Source organism: Perognathus longimembris, chromosome 2, assembly GCF_023159225.1.
Source record: "Perognathus longimembris pacificus isolate PPM17 chromosome 2, ASM2315922v1, whole genome shotgun sequence".
NCBI classification, from domain to species: Eukaryota; Metazoa; Chordata; class Mammalia; order Rodentia; family Heteromyidae; genus Perognathus; species Perognathus longimembris.
Genome location: NC_063162.1, coordinates 8989657 through 9008963, shown reverse-complemented (window position 1 = coordinate 9008963; position 19307 = coordinate 8989657). Strand labels below are relative to the sequence as shown.

Genomic DNA, 19307 nt, shown 5'->3' with positions numbered 1-19307 from the left:
ACAGTGATAGGGCTGAGGATGAGCACTTGCCTAGCATGGGTGAGTTCTGGGTTTAATCTCTAGTGTTGCCAACCCACCAAAATCCAGTAAAATAACATACCATCTACATAAACTAGTACCATAGTTATTTATGATTATTAAGTATTAGGTATAGTATATGGTTGTGTGCTGTACTCTATACTATCAGCAGCACAGTAGGTTTGTTTATACCAATGTCATTCATAACTTCTAGTGAAATAACACGTTGAGCTATGACATTACAACAGCACTAGCTGATAAGATTTTTTTCAACTCTATTATAATCTTTTTTTGACGGTCATGGGGCTTGAACTCTGGGCCTGGGCGCTGTCCCTGAGCTCTTGAGCTCAAGCTTAGCATTCTACCACTTTGAGCCACAGTGCCACTTCTGGTTTTCTGATGGTTAACTGGAGATAAGAATCTCACAGATTTTCCGGCCTAGGCTGGCCTTGAACCCCAATCCTCAGATCTCATCCTCCTGAGTAGCTAGGATTACAGGTGTGAGCCACCGGTGCCCGGCTCCATTATAATCTTATGAGACAACTGTCATTGCCTGAAGCTCATGTGTGGCACATGACTGCACATCTGTATCACTCACTCACACACACACACGCACACATATGACACCAGTTTAGTTTTTTTCACTTAGTAATCTTAATTAGTATTAGTTAAACAGAATTAAGAACCATTCCTTATCAGCTCATAGAACACTCCTAATTGTGTGTGTGTGTGTGTGTGTGTGTGTGTGTGTGTGTGTGTGTGCACATGCATATAGGTTCTGGGGCTTGGAATCTGGGCCTATGTACTGTCTCTGAGCTTTTTTGTTCAAGGCTACTGCTTTACCACTTGAACCACACCCTACTCCTGGCGCGCGCACGCGTATGTATGTAATGTATGGTTAACTAGAGGTTAGAGTCTTAATGGAATTTTTGTCCTGGGCTGGCTTAGGACCAGGATCCTCAGATCTCAGCCTTCTGAGTAGCTAGGATTACAGTTGCAAACCACCAGCGCCCCACTCCTTTCTTTTTATAAAGCTGCGTAGTATACATTATATGAATGTTTATTTGCCACTCTCTTATGTCCATGCTTACATGGTTTTCAATACAGTATTTTACAAAGTGATGCAAGGAATAGGCTTTAGTATGTAAGTTTTGGATGTTGAGTCGTATCCTTAGGCTAAATGCCCAAGAGTAGCATAGCTGGATTAAAAGGTAAGTGCACCTGTTGAATTTATTGGTACCCCTGAGTTTTCTTCCGGAAGAGATATATGTGTTGATATTTTTACCAGCACTATTACATGAGATAACATGTTTCCTTATAGACTTACCAGTACATATGTTGTCATAATGTGTGTGTGTGTGTTGTGTGTGTGTATATCTGTGTGTGTGTGTTATTGGAAATTGAACTCAGGACCTTGTGCTTGTAGCCCTGCTGGTTGAGCCCCACCTCCAGTTCTGTCATAAATTTTTATTATTTCCAATCTGATCAATGAGAATGATGAAACAGTGTTGTTCTAATTTACATTTTTTGTGTGTGAGTTTCAATATCCTTTCACATTTAAGGGCTATTTTTGTCTCTTTGCTGTGCATTTTATTTTAAGAAGTCACATCTTAGACTCTAGTTTTGTTGTTATTGCCTCATTTATCTAGAACAGTTGCAGTCTGTAAATAGTAGATGTGAATATTACTTTTCTTTTTCAGACCTTCCATGGTGGCTTATTCTAATTCGGCAAAAAGCACTGGTGGGCAAACTCCCAGGAGACCATGAAGTCTGTAAAGTTACCAAAATTGCTGTGCTGTCACTTTCTGAAATGGAACCTCAGGATCTTGAACTGGAGGTAAGGCAAGATCAAGAGAAATTTTATGGAAACTTGATAAAAAGTCAGCAAATTAGAGGATTTAGTTTAATAGATCATGAACTCATTTTTCAGAGCTAGATTTTACATATATGTGTATATATATCTGTCGTGGTGGTGCTGGTGGTGGGCCTTGAACTCAGGGCCAGGGTGCTGTCTCTGAGCTTTTTTTTTGCTCAAGGCTAGCAGTTTGAATCACAGTGCCATTTCTGGTTTTCTGGTGGTTAATTGAAGTTAAGATTTTCATGGACTTACCTGTCCAGGATGGCTTCAAATCATGATCCTCAGATCTCAGCCATCTGAGTAGCTAGGATTACAGGCTTGGATAATATTTTTAAAATCTTTAGATTAATACATCTTGTGGGTTTTTTTTTTTTTTTTTTGCCAGTCCTGGGGCCTAACTCAGGGCGTGAGCACTGTCCTTGGCTTCTTTTTGCTCAAGGCTATCACTCTGCCACTTGAGCCACAGCATCACTTGTGGCTTTCTATATATGTGGTGCTGAGGAATTGAATCTAGGGCTTCATGTATGTGAGACAAGCACTCTACCACTAGGACATATTCTCAGCCCCTATCCTGTGGTTTTGAAACCTCATTTGAGTAGTAGAATCCTTGTTTCAAAACTTGTGCAGGCTAGCATATAAAACACACATAGAAGCAATGTGCAATTTGAAAAATCCTGATTTGGGGGGAAACAGAATCAAGAAGTGAAGAGTCAACCTTAACTGTATCTTTTTTTAACCTCTATTTCTTGAACATTTTCTTTTCTTTCTTTATTTTGCTGGTTCTGGGGCTTGAACCCTGGGTCTGGGCACTGCCCTTGAGTTTTTTTGCTCAAGGATAGTGCTCTACCATTTGAGCCACAGCTCTACTTCTGGATTTTTGGAGCTTAGTAGAGCTAAGAGTCTCATGGATTTTCCTGCCCAGGCTGGCTTTGAACTGTGATCCTCAGATCTCAGCTTCTTGACTAACTAGGATTACAGGTGTGAGGCACTGGTGCCCCCATTATTACATCACCAAGGATAACGATGAAATATATGATATAATCCTTGCTAACTAGAGGTAAAAGTAACTATGGTGAAGGTATTCCAAATTGTATCTTAGGGAATAGTTGGATATACCTTCTTTAGAGGTAGTTTCAGGAATATGTGCTTGTGCCGTTTCTTCTCTCCTTTTAATCCTGTTTTATGGTGAAGGAGCTTTACAATAATGCAATGCAATGGGCAAGATGGTGAAATTCACAGACTTCTTGCTAATCTTTGGTATCCTCATTTCAGTTTCCATATTATTCCATTTAAGAAGAACTTTTAGAACTTAATCATTTATGTTTTTCTGGCTATAAAGGAGAAGAAAACTACTACTGCTTAGAAATAATCCTGGTAAAATTCTGCAGAGACCCTGGTGCCACTGGCTCATACCTGTAATCCTAGTTACTCAGGAGGCTGAGATCTGAGGATTGTGGTTCAAAGCCAGCCTAGACAGGAAAGTTCATGAGGCTCTTCTCTTCCTTTAAGCACCAAAAAGCCAAAAATGGCACTGTGGCTCAAGTAGTAGAATGGTAGCCTTGAACAAAAAAGCTCAAGGACAGGACAGTGCCCAAGTCCCAAGTTAAGGTCCCAGGCCTGAGTGGTACGTATGTATGTGCGCGCGTGGAAACACACTTCTCTAGGGAAAGCTGGTAGCTTGGTGGTGGGGCATTTGCCTACCATAGGCAAGGCTGTAGGTTGCATGGTCTAGCGCAGACAAGGCTCTCCATTGGGCTGTTTGCATTTGCTCTTAAGGATTGTTGTTTTCAAATGTTTCAGAATATATTTTATTTGAGGTTTTATGTATTTTTCTGATTTATTTATTTTTTTTATTAATTTAATTTATTTATTAATTGAATACAAATTTTTTGACAAGGTGTTGTGCAAAAAGGGTACAGTTACATAGTAGGGCAGTGTGTACATTTCTTGTGATATCTTACACCCTATTTTTCTTTCCCTTCCATAGGTCAGGTATCTATCTGATTTATTATTTTTGAACATATATGTCTTATGCATAGCAAAGCACTACTTAAAGTTAATTCTGTGCCTTCATTATATGGCAGTCTAACTGGGATGCCTAGTCTGCTGCTTTTATTTCCTGAAGTACCCTCAGGTCACTCATTGGTAATGACTGGTGCACTTTTTCTTTTCTTTTTTTTCTTTTTTTTTGTTGGTCATGGGGATTGAACTCTGGGCCTGGGCACTGTCCCTGAGCTCTTTAGCTCAAGGCTAGCACTTTGCCTCTTAAGCCACAGCCTCACTTCCGGTTTTCTGTTGGTTAAATGGAGATAAGAATCTCATGGATTTTCCTGCTGGGGCTGGCTTTGAACCAAGATCCTCAGATCTCAGCCTCCTGAGTAGCTAGGATTACAGGAGTGAGCCACTGGTGCCCTGCAGTTGGCCTCCTTTTTCTAATTGGAGCAGAAGAAATTTTATTTCAATTTTCTAGTATTAGATTTTTTAAATTTTTCTACCCCAGTTGACTTTTTACCTGAGGTATGTGGCTTGTTTGCTTGCCATTAAGAAATGCTTCACATGCCAAATTTCATATAACTCACCCATTTAAAGTATACAATTTAGTGGTTTTCACTCCCAGAAATAGTTCTGCCAAGAAATTGCCCGTCATTACTCATTTCCCCTAAGCCATGGGAGACCTTAATCTCTTTCTGTGTATAATGTTCTGAACAGTTCATAGGAATGGAATTAGACCCTAGGTAGCCTTTTGTAATGGACTTCTTTTAGTCATCACAGTGGTTGCAAAGTTCATGCCTATTGTAACATATACTGGTGCTTTATTCCTTTTTATTGTCAAAAAATATTTCTTTGTGTAAGTGTACCACCTATTTTTAAAAATCCTCATCGCTTGATGGACATTTGAGTTATTTCCAATTTTTAGCTATTATGACTAATGCTACCATGAATAATTTTGTATACACATTTTTGATGGAAATTTATTTCTTTTGAGTCTTTACCTTGGGATGGAATTACTAGGTCATTTGGTAACTCTGGGTTTATTAACCTTTTGAGGAACTGCTGTGACTGTTTTTCAAGAGAATGTGTCATTTAAAAACTCATCTCTATGAGTGTATTAAGAGTCTGTAGGATTCAGATCAACGAATGCATGGAGTTTCTTTAAAAAAAATCTTTTTAAAGTTTTATAGGCTTATGTTCCCTGTCTGCGTATCTTATTTGCTGTATCTCATTGCCTTAAGAGATAGCTGCATCATTTTCCATATTAGGTTCCCATCAGACATCTGTGTAAAGTTTCATTTCTAGGTGGGTATAGATAACAACTTAGAAAGTAAGAGAATGTATTTTCCTTTTCTTCAGCAATAAGCAACCATCTTTAATCTCTGTTGTGAAGTGTAACTTGCAAGAGCAACAGGAGAAGCACAGGAGTACCATGCCTGTGTGTGCATCACAGTGGGATAGTCATGTAATATAACGAACCACCTATGCCTTGCCAATGTCAGTGCGGTTGGTCCAAGTCCCAAGGCTATGTCTACACCCAGAGTCCTAGGACTGAAAGAGCTTCCAAGAAATAATTGTCTATTCCTGATTTTCTTTTTCTTTTTTTTTGCCAGTCCTGGTGCTTGGACTCAGGGCCTGAGCACTGTCCCTTGCTTCCTTTTGCTCAAGGCTAGCACTCTGCCACTTGAGCCACAGTGCCACTTCTGGCCATTTCCCATATATGTGGTACTGAGGAATCGAACCCAGGGCTTCAAGTATACGAGGCAAGCGCTCTTGCCACTAGGCCATATTCCCAGCCCCTGATTTTCTTGTGTTGTTGTTTTTTTCTTGGAGCAGGACTGATTGAGAGACTAGACTATACTTTTTTCCTTAAAATTAACTGTATAGAAGATTCTAAACTAATTTGTTGAAAGTGTTTATAGTGATAGTAATATTCCATTTCTGTTTTAAGAGACAGAAAGACTTCTGGTTAAGGTAGTAGAATGATTTTGTTCCTTTAAATGTCTTCTTTTTCTGAACTCAGGGCTTCATGCTTGCTAGGTAGGTGCCTATTTAACTTGTCACTTGAGCCACACTTTTATCAGTCCTATTTGCTTCAGTCATTTTTCAGCTAGCATCTCAGTTTTTGCTCAAGCCAGCTTTTGGACTGTTTCTTTGAACCCTCAGTCTTCCTGCTTTTGTCTCTCAAGTGCTAGGATTATAGGCACCACCATGCTCAGTCCAGAAAGGTAGCTCTTAATGGGAGTTTCCCACTTGGTGTTAGAAAAAAAAAACTATTGTGTTGAAAAGGTGGAATTGGTTTGCATGTTATTAATAGAATTCTTAGACACTTTTCAAAATACTTGCTTCATATATTGAAATTGCATACAAAACCTTGTCTTTAACCAGATTGGAATTCTGTGTTCTTTTCTTTTCTCCACACAGCCATGATTCTTCTCCTTTTCCTTACCCTCATTAGTTGGACCCAGCTTTTATTTAACTAATCCCTTGGCACAAATTGTACATTATTCTGTTGATTTCATTAGTGTTTGTAAGAGTAGAAGGGAAGTTAGTGGTTGGAGTGCCACGCTTTTAAGATACCGAGTAGAAAACACTCAGCACATCCTCTCAACCAGAATGCCGGTTATTTAGAATGAATGAATACTTAGCATAGATGTGTGTAAACTTAACAGTCCTGAAACATCAAAAACATGTGGTTTGTGGGCTGGGAATGTGGCTTAGTGGTAGAGTGCTTGCTTAGCATGCATGAAGCCCTGGGTTTGATTCCTCAGCACCACATAAACAGAAAAGGCTGGAAGTGGCACTGTGGCTCAGGTGGTAGAGTGCTAGCCTTCAGCAAAAAGAAGCCAGGGGCAGTGCTCAGGCCCTGAGTTCAAGCCCCAGGACTGGCCAAAAAAAAAAAAAAAAAGAAAAAAGCTAAGGCACAGTGCTCAGGCTCAGAGTTCAGAGTTCAAGCCCCAGGACAGCAAAAAAATTAATGAATAAATAAACAATTAACATATATTAAAAAAAGGAACCAGGGACATTACTCAGCCCTGAGTCCAAGCCCCAGGACTGGCAAAGACAAACAAATCATTTATTTTGCAATGTATTTATTCTTAGATGCCAGTTTTTTTTTTGTGTGTGTTGTATTTTGTTTTTCTTTTTTAATGTGGCACTGGGGTTAGATCTCAGGGCCTGTGATTGCCAGACAGACTCTCTACCACTTGAGCTATACCTCTGGCCCTGTGTTGCATGTCTAATATGACTTCTAATCATTGAAAGTACAACTGTGGTTTGTTTTTTGCCAGTCATGTGGCTTGAACTCAGGGCCAGAGCACTGTCCCTTTTTGTTCAAGGCTAGCACTCTACCACTTAAGCCACAGCACCACTTCGGGCTTTTTCTATGTATGTGGTGCTGAGGAATTGAACGCAGGGCTTCATGCATCCTAGGCAAGCACTCTACCGCTAAACCACATTCCCAGCCCATAACTGTGTGTTTTTTTTTTTTAATCCATTTGGTCATTTTACTAATTCTTGAGATACTTTTGATCCAAATCTATGAGTAGTGCATTCACTTGTATTTTCAGCCTTGAACATCTTACAAGCAGAGTTTAATAATCAATCATCTTTTTCTCTCTGAATTATATAGCTCTGTAAGAAGCATCATTTTGGGATTAACAAACCAGAGAAGATTATACCATCTCCTGATGACTCAAAGTTTCTACTGAAGACCTTTACAAATATTAAATCCAATGTGTCTGCTCCTAATAAAAAGAAAGTAAGAGTTGACTTGACATGTGTTTTGCATTCACTCTTGATTAGCTTAAATCAAAAGGTACTTTTCTTGCTAGTAAATTTATTTTCAATCCATTTGTTACATTTGGGGCTCTGCCTCCTCAGATGAAAGTTTTGGATTATCCAAATATATTGCATTTAGTGCCTGCAGTAATGGGAAATTTATTTTCTATAGGTTAAAGAAAGTAAAGAAAAGGAGAAGCTGGAGAGAAGATTACTTGAGGAGTTGCTGAAGATGTTCATGGACTCAGAATCCTTTTACTACAGCTTGACCTATGATCTGACTAATTCGGTGCAGAGGCAGAGCTCTGGGGAGAAGGACAGCCGTCCCCTGTGGCAGCAGGTACCACCCATAGCTCACACCATTGTCTTCGCTGGAGCAACCAAGGGGCCATTTTGTATTTTATAGGGAAACTGAACAATAATGTGTTTCTGAACCCCTTTTTCCTCCCTTTTCTAGGTTGATGATCGATTTTTTTGGAATAAATATATGATACAAGATCTTATAGAGATTGGTGTGAGTAATTGGTTTTTTTAAATATCTTGTTGGCCGTAGTTTTTAGGTAACTGCTTTTTGATTGTGTTAAGATAAATTGTAGAATCTTACTATAATGTTTTCTCCATGTGGAGGGGAATTATCAACTAGGCTGTTTACCATTCGACTGCCTCCGTGCTGGCCTGCTTAACTGGTTCCCATAGGAGGGCAGCAATGTAAGGCTATGGAACTCCGGTCCTTAGAGCTCCTGAAAAGAGGTATTTTGCTTGTATCCATTGGGAGTGTTGAGCCCAGTTTTCCTATAATGAAACCACTCTGGTTTCTCATCTGAGATTTGGAGTAGGCAAATCTCTAAGGCCATTTCAGCACCACCAGTAGTTAATTAAGGGAAGACACAGAATATAATGAAATGGTCAGATTGTTTCTTTACTCTGTCACATGTGTTGGATAATTGTAACTGTACAAAGATTATTTGCTTGTTGAGTCAACAGATATTTATCGAAGGACTGCTATGTGCCACTTAGTTTTAGACACTAAATAAAACAAGCAAATGGCTGAATAGGCTCATAGAGAACGTTTTAGTTAACCTTTCAAATTTCTCTTTTCACTCCCCACATCTCCACATATTGGTAACTTGTATAAATGATTTTAATTTTTTTCTTTTTTTCCAGTTGGGTGGGCCTGGGTGCTATCGGTGAACTCTTGTTTAAGGCTAGCATTCTACTACTTTGAGCCACAGAGCCGCCACTTCTGGTTTTCTGGTGGTTAATTGGAGATAAGAGTCTCACTGATTTTCTTGCACCAGCTGGCTTTGAACCATGATCCCCAGATCTCAGCCTTCTGTGTAGCTAGGCATGAGCCACCAGTGCCTGGCTACTTTACCTTAGTTGTGTCTTCAGCCAGTGATTATAGCTCTATTGAGAATGAGACATGGGAGTATTATCATTACTATTTATGGTGCTTCTCAAACTATGATCCTTAAAACCCAGTGACAAGGGACCCTGTGGTGAATATTTGTCCTTTATAGTGGCTCTGTGGAGTTCCAGTGTGTTTTGTGGTTTTTGTCAGAATGGTTTAACTTTACTATTTAAAACTGATAACTTGGAATAAAAGTGACATTTGCTGCGATGTATTTCTTCATTTCTGTCAAGAACAAAATACAAACAGTGAGAACAGTGATAAAAATAATGAATTCAGGCTGGGGGACATGGTTGAAGTGATAAGAGTTCCTGCCTAGCAAGTGCAAAGTCCTGAGTTAAAGCTCCAGTATTAACCCCCCCCCCCAAAGAATGAATACAAGTAGACTTTTCACAGCTACCTAGTCAAATAACCTTCCTAATATTCTTCCTTCAGGCTCCATAAATCAGAAGAAACAGAGATGGGATTTTGAGTACATGATGGTAGAAGACAAGTAGATTTGAAATGTGTTGAAGCCAGACGTGGTGGTGTACACCTGTAATCCCAGCACTCAGGATGATGAGGCAGGAAGTTCTCAAGTTCTAGGCCAGCCTAACGTAGTTCTTGGCTACATAGCAATCAATACCTTGTCTCAAAACAAATCAACAAACAGAAGAACCAGCAAACAAAGCAAAAAGAGATCTGAATGTTCTTAACTTTAAGAGTACAGAGGAGCCGGGCTCTGGTGGCTCACACTTGTAATCCTTGGTACCTGAGAGGCTGAGAGCAGGAGGGTCACAATTTAAGGAAAACTGGAGCAGGAAGGTTCTCAAGACTATTTTGAAAATAACCAGCAAAAAACAAGGCTGAAAGTGTGGCTTAATGGGTGGGTGCCTGCCTACCAAGTTCAAGGCCCTGAGTTTAGTCCTTAGTACAGGATTTCACTAACTTGAATCATTACCTTCCTATTTATATTGGATAACATTTCAAAATGTAACCTTTATTGAAAGGATTTTTGTTGCTATTTACTTACTATTTAGGGTTTTGTTAGGCGAATTAGAACATAAAGTATCTCTATGTATTTCATAGTGACATGATCAGAGTTGATTAATTTTAGTTCACAATTAAGAGCTAAAATCAATTATGCCAAGAAAAATGATCACAACAGCTATTTGTGTTAAATACTATTTGGCAGGCACTATGAACACTTTACATGCATGATTCATGATTTATATCGCAGAGGAAAATATGGGGACACAATAGGGGTGAGTTCTTTAGGTGAGCTAGTGGGGAATACAGCTTGAATTGGTACACAGGTATGCAGCCCCTGTGCTATATTCTCTTTCCAACTCTTTTTGAGTGGTCACTGCAGAAGAAAGGAAAGGCCCCTTTCCTTTCTTTACCCGTACCATGCATTAAACAGAGAAGAATAGGCTTCTGTTTCTAATAGGTTGACACACAGGTGCTGACTGTAGTTTGGATTTAAGTGCTGTGTGAATATAAACAACATGATGTTCATTCTGTTTTCAGACACCAGATGTGGACTTTTGGATTATCCCCATTATCCAAGGTTTTGTACAGATTGAAGAACTTGTGGTCAATTATAGCGAATCTTCTGATGATGAGAAAAGCAGCCCAGAGACCCCCCCTCAGGAATCTACCTGTGTAGATGACATTCACCCACGATTTTTAGTGGCTCTTATTTCACGCCGGAGTAGACATAGAGCAGGTGAGTAGAGGACCATAATATAGTCCAGGCCAGACCAAATCCAAATGAGATGGGAAAGATGCAGATGTGTGGAAATGGTTTGACAGTCATGGATTTAGAAGCACAGCTGACTCCCAAAGTGCTTGGTGGCTAAGTATAGTGGTACAGTTAGGGACTAATTTCTAAGGAAGGATGAGACAGACAGACAGGGATATGGATATATATATATATATATGTATGTATGTATGTATATACACACACACACACACACACACACACACACACAGAAGAGAAGGACATCACTTGGGACGTGCTTCTCAATATTAGTATCATAGTGGTAGGTCCTTACAGAATGCTAGTATCTTTGGCAAAAACAGTTCAGATTCAGCTTTTTTTGTGTGTGTGCCAGTCTGGGTGCTTGAACTCAGGGCCTGAGCACTGTTCCTGGCTTCTTTTTTGCTCAAGGCTAGCACTCTGCCACTTGAACTAGTACTCTGCCTCTTGAGCCACAGTGCCGCCTCTGGCTTTTTCTATATATGTGGTGCTTAGGAATCGCACTCAGGGCTTCATATATATGAGGCAAGCACTCTTGCCACTAGACCATATTCCCAGCCCCTGAGAGTCAGCTTTTTAAAAGCAATGATGTGTATAGTGATTTTGTTCTGTTTGCCAGTTGGACATGGGACCTTTATGACTTCCTGGACTTGTATTTGATTAGGAAGCATAATCTAGGCAGACTAAATCATTTGTCTCATTATGTAGCCTCTACTACCCTCAAACTCTTGATCCTCCTGCCTCAGACTCCCAAGTGGTGGAATTCCAAGTATGCCACAGTTCTTGGCCGGAACAAAAAAATTTTTTTGTTGTTGTTGGTTATGGGGCCTGAAGTCGGGTGCTGCGTCTGAGCCTCTTTGTGCCCAGGGCTAGTGCTCTACTTCTTGAGCCATAGCACCACTTCTGATTTTTGAATGATTATTTGGAGGTAAGTGTCTTACAGAGACTTTTCTGCCCAGGCTGGCTTTGAACCACAATCCTCAGATCTCAGCCTCCTAAGTAGTTAGGATTACAGGCATGAACCACTGGCACTCAGCCAGAACAATTATTTTTATATTTCTGTTCTATTTTTTTTTTCAGGAATGCGCTATAAACGAAGAGGAGTGGATAAAAATGGAAACGTTGCCAATTATGTAGAGACTGAGCAATTAATTCATGTTCATAATCATACTTTGTCATTTATTCAAACACGAGGTTCTGTGCCTGTCTTTTGGAGCCAGGTTGGGTATCGATACAATCCAAGACCTCGGCTGGACAAAAGTAAGCATGGCAATTATTTGGGATTTCAGAGAGAATTGTTTTAAAGTAGATGTTTTTGTCACTTTATTCAAAACAATAATTTTTAGGGTTGGAGATACGGTGTTGTGATAAAGTGCTTGACTAGTATGTTTGAGGCCCTGCACTGCAAAAACAAAACAATAACTCTTATTGTGAAATTAGTATAAGATAATACAATAGCCACAGTACTAAGTCATTTACTTAACATCAACAAGAGAGTAAAGATTTTAGAGTGCTGTTGTTTTCAATAGCACTTTACAGAATGTTTAACTGTGGAAAATGTAATTATAGCCAATATTTGTAGAAGCAGGAAGTATTTTACTAAGATGAAGTTCAAAAAATGAATGAAACACCTTTACTTAAATTTCTCAGTGAAAATGTTTTTGAAATATTGAGAACTTCATTTCTTCTAGTATTCTTAACTTTAGCATTGGGATGGCTTAAGTCATTTAAATAGAAAATACTAAATGAGGATGAGTTAAAAATTATAGTATATTTTTCTCTACAAACTTACTTTGTATTCTCTATTCAGTTTAGTAAACTTCATTCTTTTTAATTCATTATTTTGGAGGGATCTTTATTCTTTTACTAGAAGTCACATAAACCCTTTCTGAGCAGTAGGTTGTATATATCAGTAATAAATGTTGTAATTTCACAAGTGACACTTTCCAATATGTTTAAGATTAGTCTAATTGGAAAAAATAAATCACAGAGTTTTGGCTTAACAATTTTAAAATGATGGTTAGATGATCATTTAAGCTGTCCTTAAATAATTTAAAATTAAGAATAAAGATGGGATAGACACTAATTTCTGTCTTAAACATGGGAAGGAAAAATAGATTTTGTATCACTTCTTTGTAGGTGAAAAGGAAACTGTTGCCTATTTCTGTGCCCATTTCGAAGAACAACTGAAAATTTACAAAAAACAGGTGGGCTTTGATATTTGGTCGTAATATGTTCCTTCATATGTAGACGTGCCTGTGTATCTATTTTTTTACATTTCATGAAAATCACAGTATACTATTCATAATTAAGCAACCAATTTAGTTTGTCATGAAGTTAAAAGACATGTTTAAACTATAAATATTCTTAATGTTCCCTAAGAATATTGATGGATTCAGCTACTTTAGAACAATCCAAGAAGCATTTAGACTAACAAGTGATAATTAATCTGAGGCACCAGTGGTTCATGCCTGTAATCCTAGATATTCAGGAAGCTAAGATCGGGGGATCATGGTTCGAAGCCAGCCTGGGCAAGAAAGTCCATGAGACTCTTATGTTCAATTATCCACCAAAAAACCGGATGTGGAGCTGTGTTGAGGTAGTAGAGTGCTAAACTTGACCCAAAAAGCTCAGATAGTACCCAAGCCCTAAGTTCAAGCCCCAGGAGCAGTGCACATACACACGTACACACACAGACAAAAAAGAAATAAGTAATTTCAGTACCATTTACCTCTCGGAGGCAACAATTTTATATGTTTCTGTTAGTACCCTTTTTTCTGTAGTCATGGTTCACATGTGTTCATACACTCACACTTAGGAATGCAGACAGATAAACTAAAATAAATTAAAAACGGGTAAAATACAAGTTCTATATTTTTTTATACAAGATTCATATGGGATAGTAATGTTCCTACCCATTAGCATTGACTAGTCTTAGTAATACCGCAGATGATAGTTCTCTTACACAACAAATAGGAAATAATTGAAAGGTATAATAATAAACAACAAAAAGATACTATGTCTCTCTCTCTCTCTCTCTCTCTCTCTCTCTCTCATCTGAAGCAGTGGAGCCCCTGCCTAGCAAGAGTGAAGTTTGAGTTCAAGTCACAGTAGCAGGGGAAATGTAAAGCACAATTAAGAGAATGAGAGGAAAATCATAAAGTAGGAAAAATATTTAGGATTTTTCAATACACGTATATGATAAAGATCTTATATCTACAACATACTTAAAGGCATCTATAAATTCATTACAAAATAGGTACAAGCCAAAATAAACCTGAACACAATAACTTAGCAGACTCATCGTATAAAATGGTTTTCATAAAGCCAGGAGACCTGTGAAAAGGTGTTCCACTTGGTTAATCATCAGGGAAATGCAAATTAAAACCATGACTCATACACCAGAATAGCTACTTGTAAGAAAGATAGAAAATACCAAGTTTGAGCATGGATGTGGAACAACTGAACCTTGATTAGAAAAAATTTAAGTGTACTTGAGAAAAACATGTTCAATCAAGGAAGTATATAAGAGAACATTTATGGAAGAAAGAAACATCCATTCATCAGGAGGTCAATGCAATGGCTAAGTACATCATTTCTATCATATTGAATACAGCCACTTAGTGGGTAGACTCATGTTTACTAAGATGGGAAGATCTTAAAAATCACATTGTGAGGGGATATTGATGAAAATGTATTGCACTTACAAACGGACATGTTGAATTCTAACACACCCTTCATAAAACTACTTAAAGTTAATAAAAACACAATAAAAAATCACATTGTGGAGGCAGAAAATAAAAAAAAAACTGTAGTAGCATATAGTATGTTACCATTTAAAAATCTTACAAAACAAAATCATGCTGTTCACATTACATGTAGTTATTACCTATTCTGTGCACACACACACAGCAGGCACACATATAGAAATGCATTTAATTATTTGTGCAGGAAGGACCCACACCCAACTGATAATGAAGTTACCTCCAGGGTGGTTTGTGGGACTGAATTGTGATCAGTATGATTTGTCATTATTCTACATTTGAATTCACATATTAATTCACATGTGAATTCACCATTAACAATATATGTAATTGTAAGGAATATTATAAAGAACAAACCACATTCAAATATGACACACAACTGTAAATTGAAGCAATAGGAAATGTCCTCATCCCACACACCTCCTTGCTCCCTGTTAGTGACTTTCACATCAATTTGTAGGTCTGTGTATTGAGCAGACACTTCCTGATTTCTAACAGTACCCCAACTGTGTTCATTTATCTACCTCCTACTCTTGGGTAATTGCTTTCTGGGCCCACTATCATTCTGACTCAATAAGGTGGCGCCTTTGCTCTTGCCAGTGATTGGTTTAGGTGTAGGCCTGTGTGTGCTCATTGGCTATTTGGTCAATGAGGTATGATGTGGAAAAGTCCCCTGGGAAGCTGCAGCAGGAAAGTTTCCTGCTATAATAAAGAGAATACAGGAACTGGCAGCCTCCCTGTAGTGGTTGTGTCTGGATTTCATGTGGAGCTGCTGCAGCTATCTCAAGACTGTGAATGAACTAACAGGGGGCTTAACCACCTTGTTGGTAGGGTAAAAAAGGTAGGAAGAGCTCCTGTCCTTAATGGTGTTTGTAATCACTGAGTTCAGCCATTTTGACACTGTGCTACTTCCAGACTTGCTCTAAGCTTTGAGCAGCCATTTGTTTGTAGCAAAACAAACAAACAAACAAACAAACAAACAAACAAAAACCTACCTTACTAAATGCATATTTATAACTAAAGCTTAAGTCAAAAGACAACTATACAATTGAAGATCTCATGTTTTTTTTTTTTTTTTTTTTTTTTTTTTAACAGGCCTGGGGCTTGGACTTGGGGCCTGAGCACTGTCCCTGAGCTTCTTTTTGATCAAGGCTAGCACTATGCCATTTGAGCCACAGCACCACTTCCGGCTTTTTCTGTTTATGTGGTGCTGATGAATTGAACCCAGGGCTTCCTGCATGCAAGGCAAGCACTCTACTGCTAAGCCACCTTCCCAGTCCAATCTCATGGTTTTTAATTAACCTTTTCTCCACTGATGGACCTTTAGAATATACTAGTTATTTTTACTACTTTAAAAGGTTGAGAGCTGGTGGCTCACTCCTGTATCCTAGCTACTCAGGTGGATAAGAGCTGAAGATTGAGGTTCAAAGGCAGCCATGAGACTGAGTAAATAAACTACTCAGAAAAAGCCCAAGTGGCTTTGTGGCTCAAGTGGTAGGTAGAGTGCTAGCCTTGAACACAAGAAGCTCAGGGACAGCACCCAAGCCCCAGGACTGACCAGAAAAAAAAAAAAAAAAGGCTACATAGAGTTTTAGGTTCGGCTCAGGTGTTAGAGTGCCAGCCAATGAGCAAAAGTGTCAGATACTGAGTTCAAGTCCGAGTCTCAGAACAAAAACAAAGAAAAGGCTACAAAAATCTTTTATGTGTGTTCTGGATACTTGTGTATGCTATAGAATACATTTTTTTGGAATGTACTGGATAAAAAGGTTGTATGTCTAATTAAAGTTGATGCCTACTGCTTTGTTATTCTCAAATAGCCCACTAGTTCTCACTCCCAGAAACAATGAGAGCCAATCATCTCCCCACAGACCCTAGTGCTGCCTGTGTTAGTATTTAAATTTACCTTTATATGCTCAAAACTAATTTTCTGTTTTAAAATTTGCATTTTGTTATTAAAGCTATAACCCCATGTTTATTGGGTATACATATTTTCTTCTTGTGAGTTTATTTTTTTTCCCTTATTGGATTTGTAGCACTCTTGACATATTACTGATTTTGTGTTTCAGATATATTCTCTTGGGCAGTCATTTTTAAAAACCTTTGCTTATACTGTCATTAATACATAGGTTTGAAATTTTAATGTCATAGCATCTGTCCATCTTTTCCTTTTTATCCTTTCTCATTTGCATGTTATGCGTAGGAAGTCACATCTAATTTACAATTTTGGAAACATTATTTCAAGTTTTCTACTAGCCTTTTTATATTTAGGCCGTCACTGCATCAAGAATATTTTTTAGTGGATCATTAATGAGACACAGAACTACTTTGTGTATATAGTTATCCCAACAGTAATGATAGAATCATCTGTATTTGTCCACACTGGCCTGGTTAGTGTATCCTTGATTCCTCAGTAGACGTAGGTCTTTGCTGGGCTAATCTGTTTTGTTGACTCAGCTTTTTGTTTCTACATTGGTTCCACAATTTTAGTTGCTCTATAGAATATGTTTTGCTCTTCAAATGGGGTAAGTCCCCCTTTATTATTAGTTTCCAAATTTTTCCTACATATTTACTCTTCCAGATGAACCTTAGAATTAACTTGTCAAGTCCATAAAAAGATCCTGGTCGAATTTTGATTGGGGTTGTTGAGTGTATAGATTAATTTGGGGAGACTTGACATCTTGAATCTTATCATTCACCAACATGGTATGTATTTCCATTTATTCAGGTTTTCTTTTATTTCAGTAGTTTTATAATGTTCCGTTAGTAGGTTTTGCACATTGCTTTTAATATTATTCTAGGTATTTAAAGTATTTGCTGTTACAAAGGACTGTATTTTCATTGTGTTTTCTAATTGGTTGTTGCAAATGTATGGATAAGCAATGTTTACACCATTGGTGTAAATAGTGCTCAAAAACCTAATTTATGCTGGGTACTGATGGCTCATACCTGTTATCTAGCTACTCAGGAGGCTGAGATCTGAGGCCACAGTTGGAAGCCAGCCCAGGCAGGAAAGATTGTAATACTGTTATATCTCCAATTAATTACCCAAATGCCAGAAGTGGACCTGTGTCTCAAGAGGTATAGCATTAGCCTTGAGCACAGAAGTCGGGTACAGCACCCGAGGCCTGAATTCAAGCCCCAGGACTGGCGCAAACAAACAAACAATCAAAACCCCCTAAGTTATGTAGTAAATAAAAATTTATTTTTATGGGGAAAGTGATGCTTGAGTAACTTTTTATTATGGCTATAAAATGTTTTGAAGATGTAAGTCTAGATAAACCATTAAAAATCATATTGTGTTTCTAACACCTAATCACTCTTACTTTTTTTTCCTTTTTCTTTACTCACAGGTTATTATTAACTTGGTAGACCAGGCAGGAAGAGAGAAAATTATTGGTGACGCGTACCTGAAGCAAGTGCTGCTCTTTAACAACTCCCACCTCACTTACGTTTCCTTTGACTTCCATGAGCACTGGTGAGGAGCCTTCTGATACGGGTTTTGAACAGCTGCAATGTTTGTGGCAGATGCTGCCATTGGGCTTTTGCACCTCAGCTTTTGCTGAGAAGAAAAATGTCTTTTCCTCTTTTTAAGAAGGGGATTATGTACCTAGTTTTGATTTTCCTGTGGACCTTATTTTGGTTAAATTTTTGAAGTTAAGTTGTTACCAAAATATTGACAGTTCTTCTGTTGCAAAATGACTTGGAGACTGTAAATTCTTTTTTTGCTTTGATCACACCAGTTGAAGAACTTACGGAGTGTTTCTGTTTTTCTTGGGTCTGAGCCTAGCAGAAGTAATGAAGCTTTCTTGTACAAGTCATCCTGCTGACTCATTTCCATGATGTTTTAATACTCCTGCCCCTGGAGATGAGTTTCTTCTGAAAAACACTTGGTGAATCATGTTGATGGTACCCTCTAAACTGGGTTTATTCTGGAAGGAGGGTCCTTTTTGTCATAATTCTGGCGCTAACCTGGGTTAATTTACCTACATATTGGAGATTTGATGGAAGAAGGCACTTCTGATATGTGTAACCATGATTCATTGTGGTTTTTTTTAGTATTAGAGTTTGAACTCAAGGCCTTGTGCTTGGTAGGCAGGTGCTATACCCCTTGAGTCACACCTCCAGCCCTTTTTGCATCAGTTATTTGTGTGTGTGTGTGCGTGTGTGTGTGTGTGTATGTGTATGTGTATGTTTGTATGTATATGTTCACTGTTATTCTGGGCCTTGAGCTTTTGCTCTGCTTTATCGCTAATGGCCACATACCCTACCACCTGAGACACGCCTCCACTTCTGGTCTCTTGCTGATTAAATGGAAAAAAAGAGTCTCAAGGATTTGTCTGCATGGGCTGATTTCAAACCCTGATTCTCAGATAGCAGCCTCCTGAGTTGATTATAAGAATGAGCTACCAGCCAGGCATCCTTGCTACTCAGGAGGCTGAGATCTGAGGATCACAGTTCAAAGCCAGCCCAGGCAGGAAAGTCTGTGAGACTTGTATCTCCAATTAATCACAGAAAAAACTGGAAATGGTACTGTGACTCAAGTACTAGAGTGCTAGCCTTGAGCAAAAGTGCTATGGGACAGTGCCCAGGCCTAGAGTTCAAGTCCCAGGACCGGCAAAAAAAAAAAAAAAAAGTATGAGCTCCAGTGCCTGGGCATGCATTGATTATTTTTGAAGTAGAGTCTTGCTTTGTGCTCAGGGACCACCTGGGCCAGGTTCCTCCTATTTGTGTTTCCCTGTGTCA

At 38.6% G+C, this 19307-nt stretch overlaps 1 protein-coding gene across 2 annotated transcripts in view; it reads left to right on the top strand.

The window, feature by feature from the left end:
• The window catches only part of Inpp5f (inositol polyphosphate-5-phosphatase F), an 83968-nt gene that overhangs the window by 44327 nt on the left and 20334 nt on the right, over window positions 1-19307 (top strand). The window contains exons 3-10 of one of the 2 annotated variants that reach the window (XM_048338118.1): window positions 1719-1855; window positions 7500-7628; window positions 7821-7988; window positions 8106-8162; window positions 10569-10767; window positions 11881-12060; window positions 12940-13007; window positions 17915-18039. In XM_048338118.1, coding sequence (XP_048194075.1) covers window positions 1719-1855; window positions 7500-7628; window positions 7821-7988; window positions 8106-8162; window positions 10569-10767; window positions 11881-12060; window positions 12940-13007; window positions 17915-18039 — 1063 coding nt within the window. Of the gene's footprint in view, window positions 1-1718; window positions 1856-7499; window positions 7629-7820; window positions 7989-8105; window positions 8163-10568; window positions 10768-11880; window positions 12061-12939; window positions 13008-16795; window positions 17268-17914; window positions 18040-19307 lie in introns of those variants that run through there. The other variant, XM_048338119.1, reaches the window with a different exon arrangement.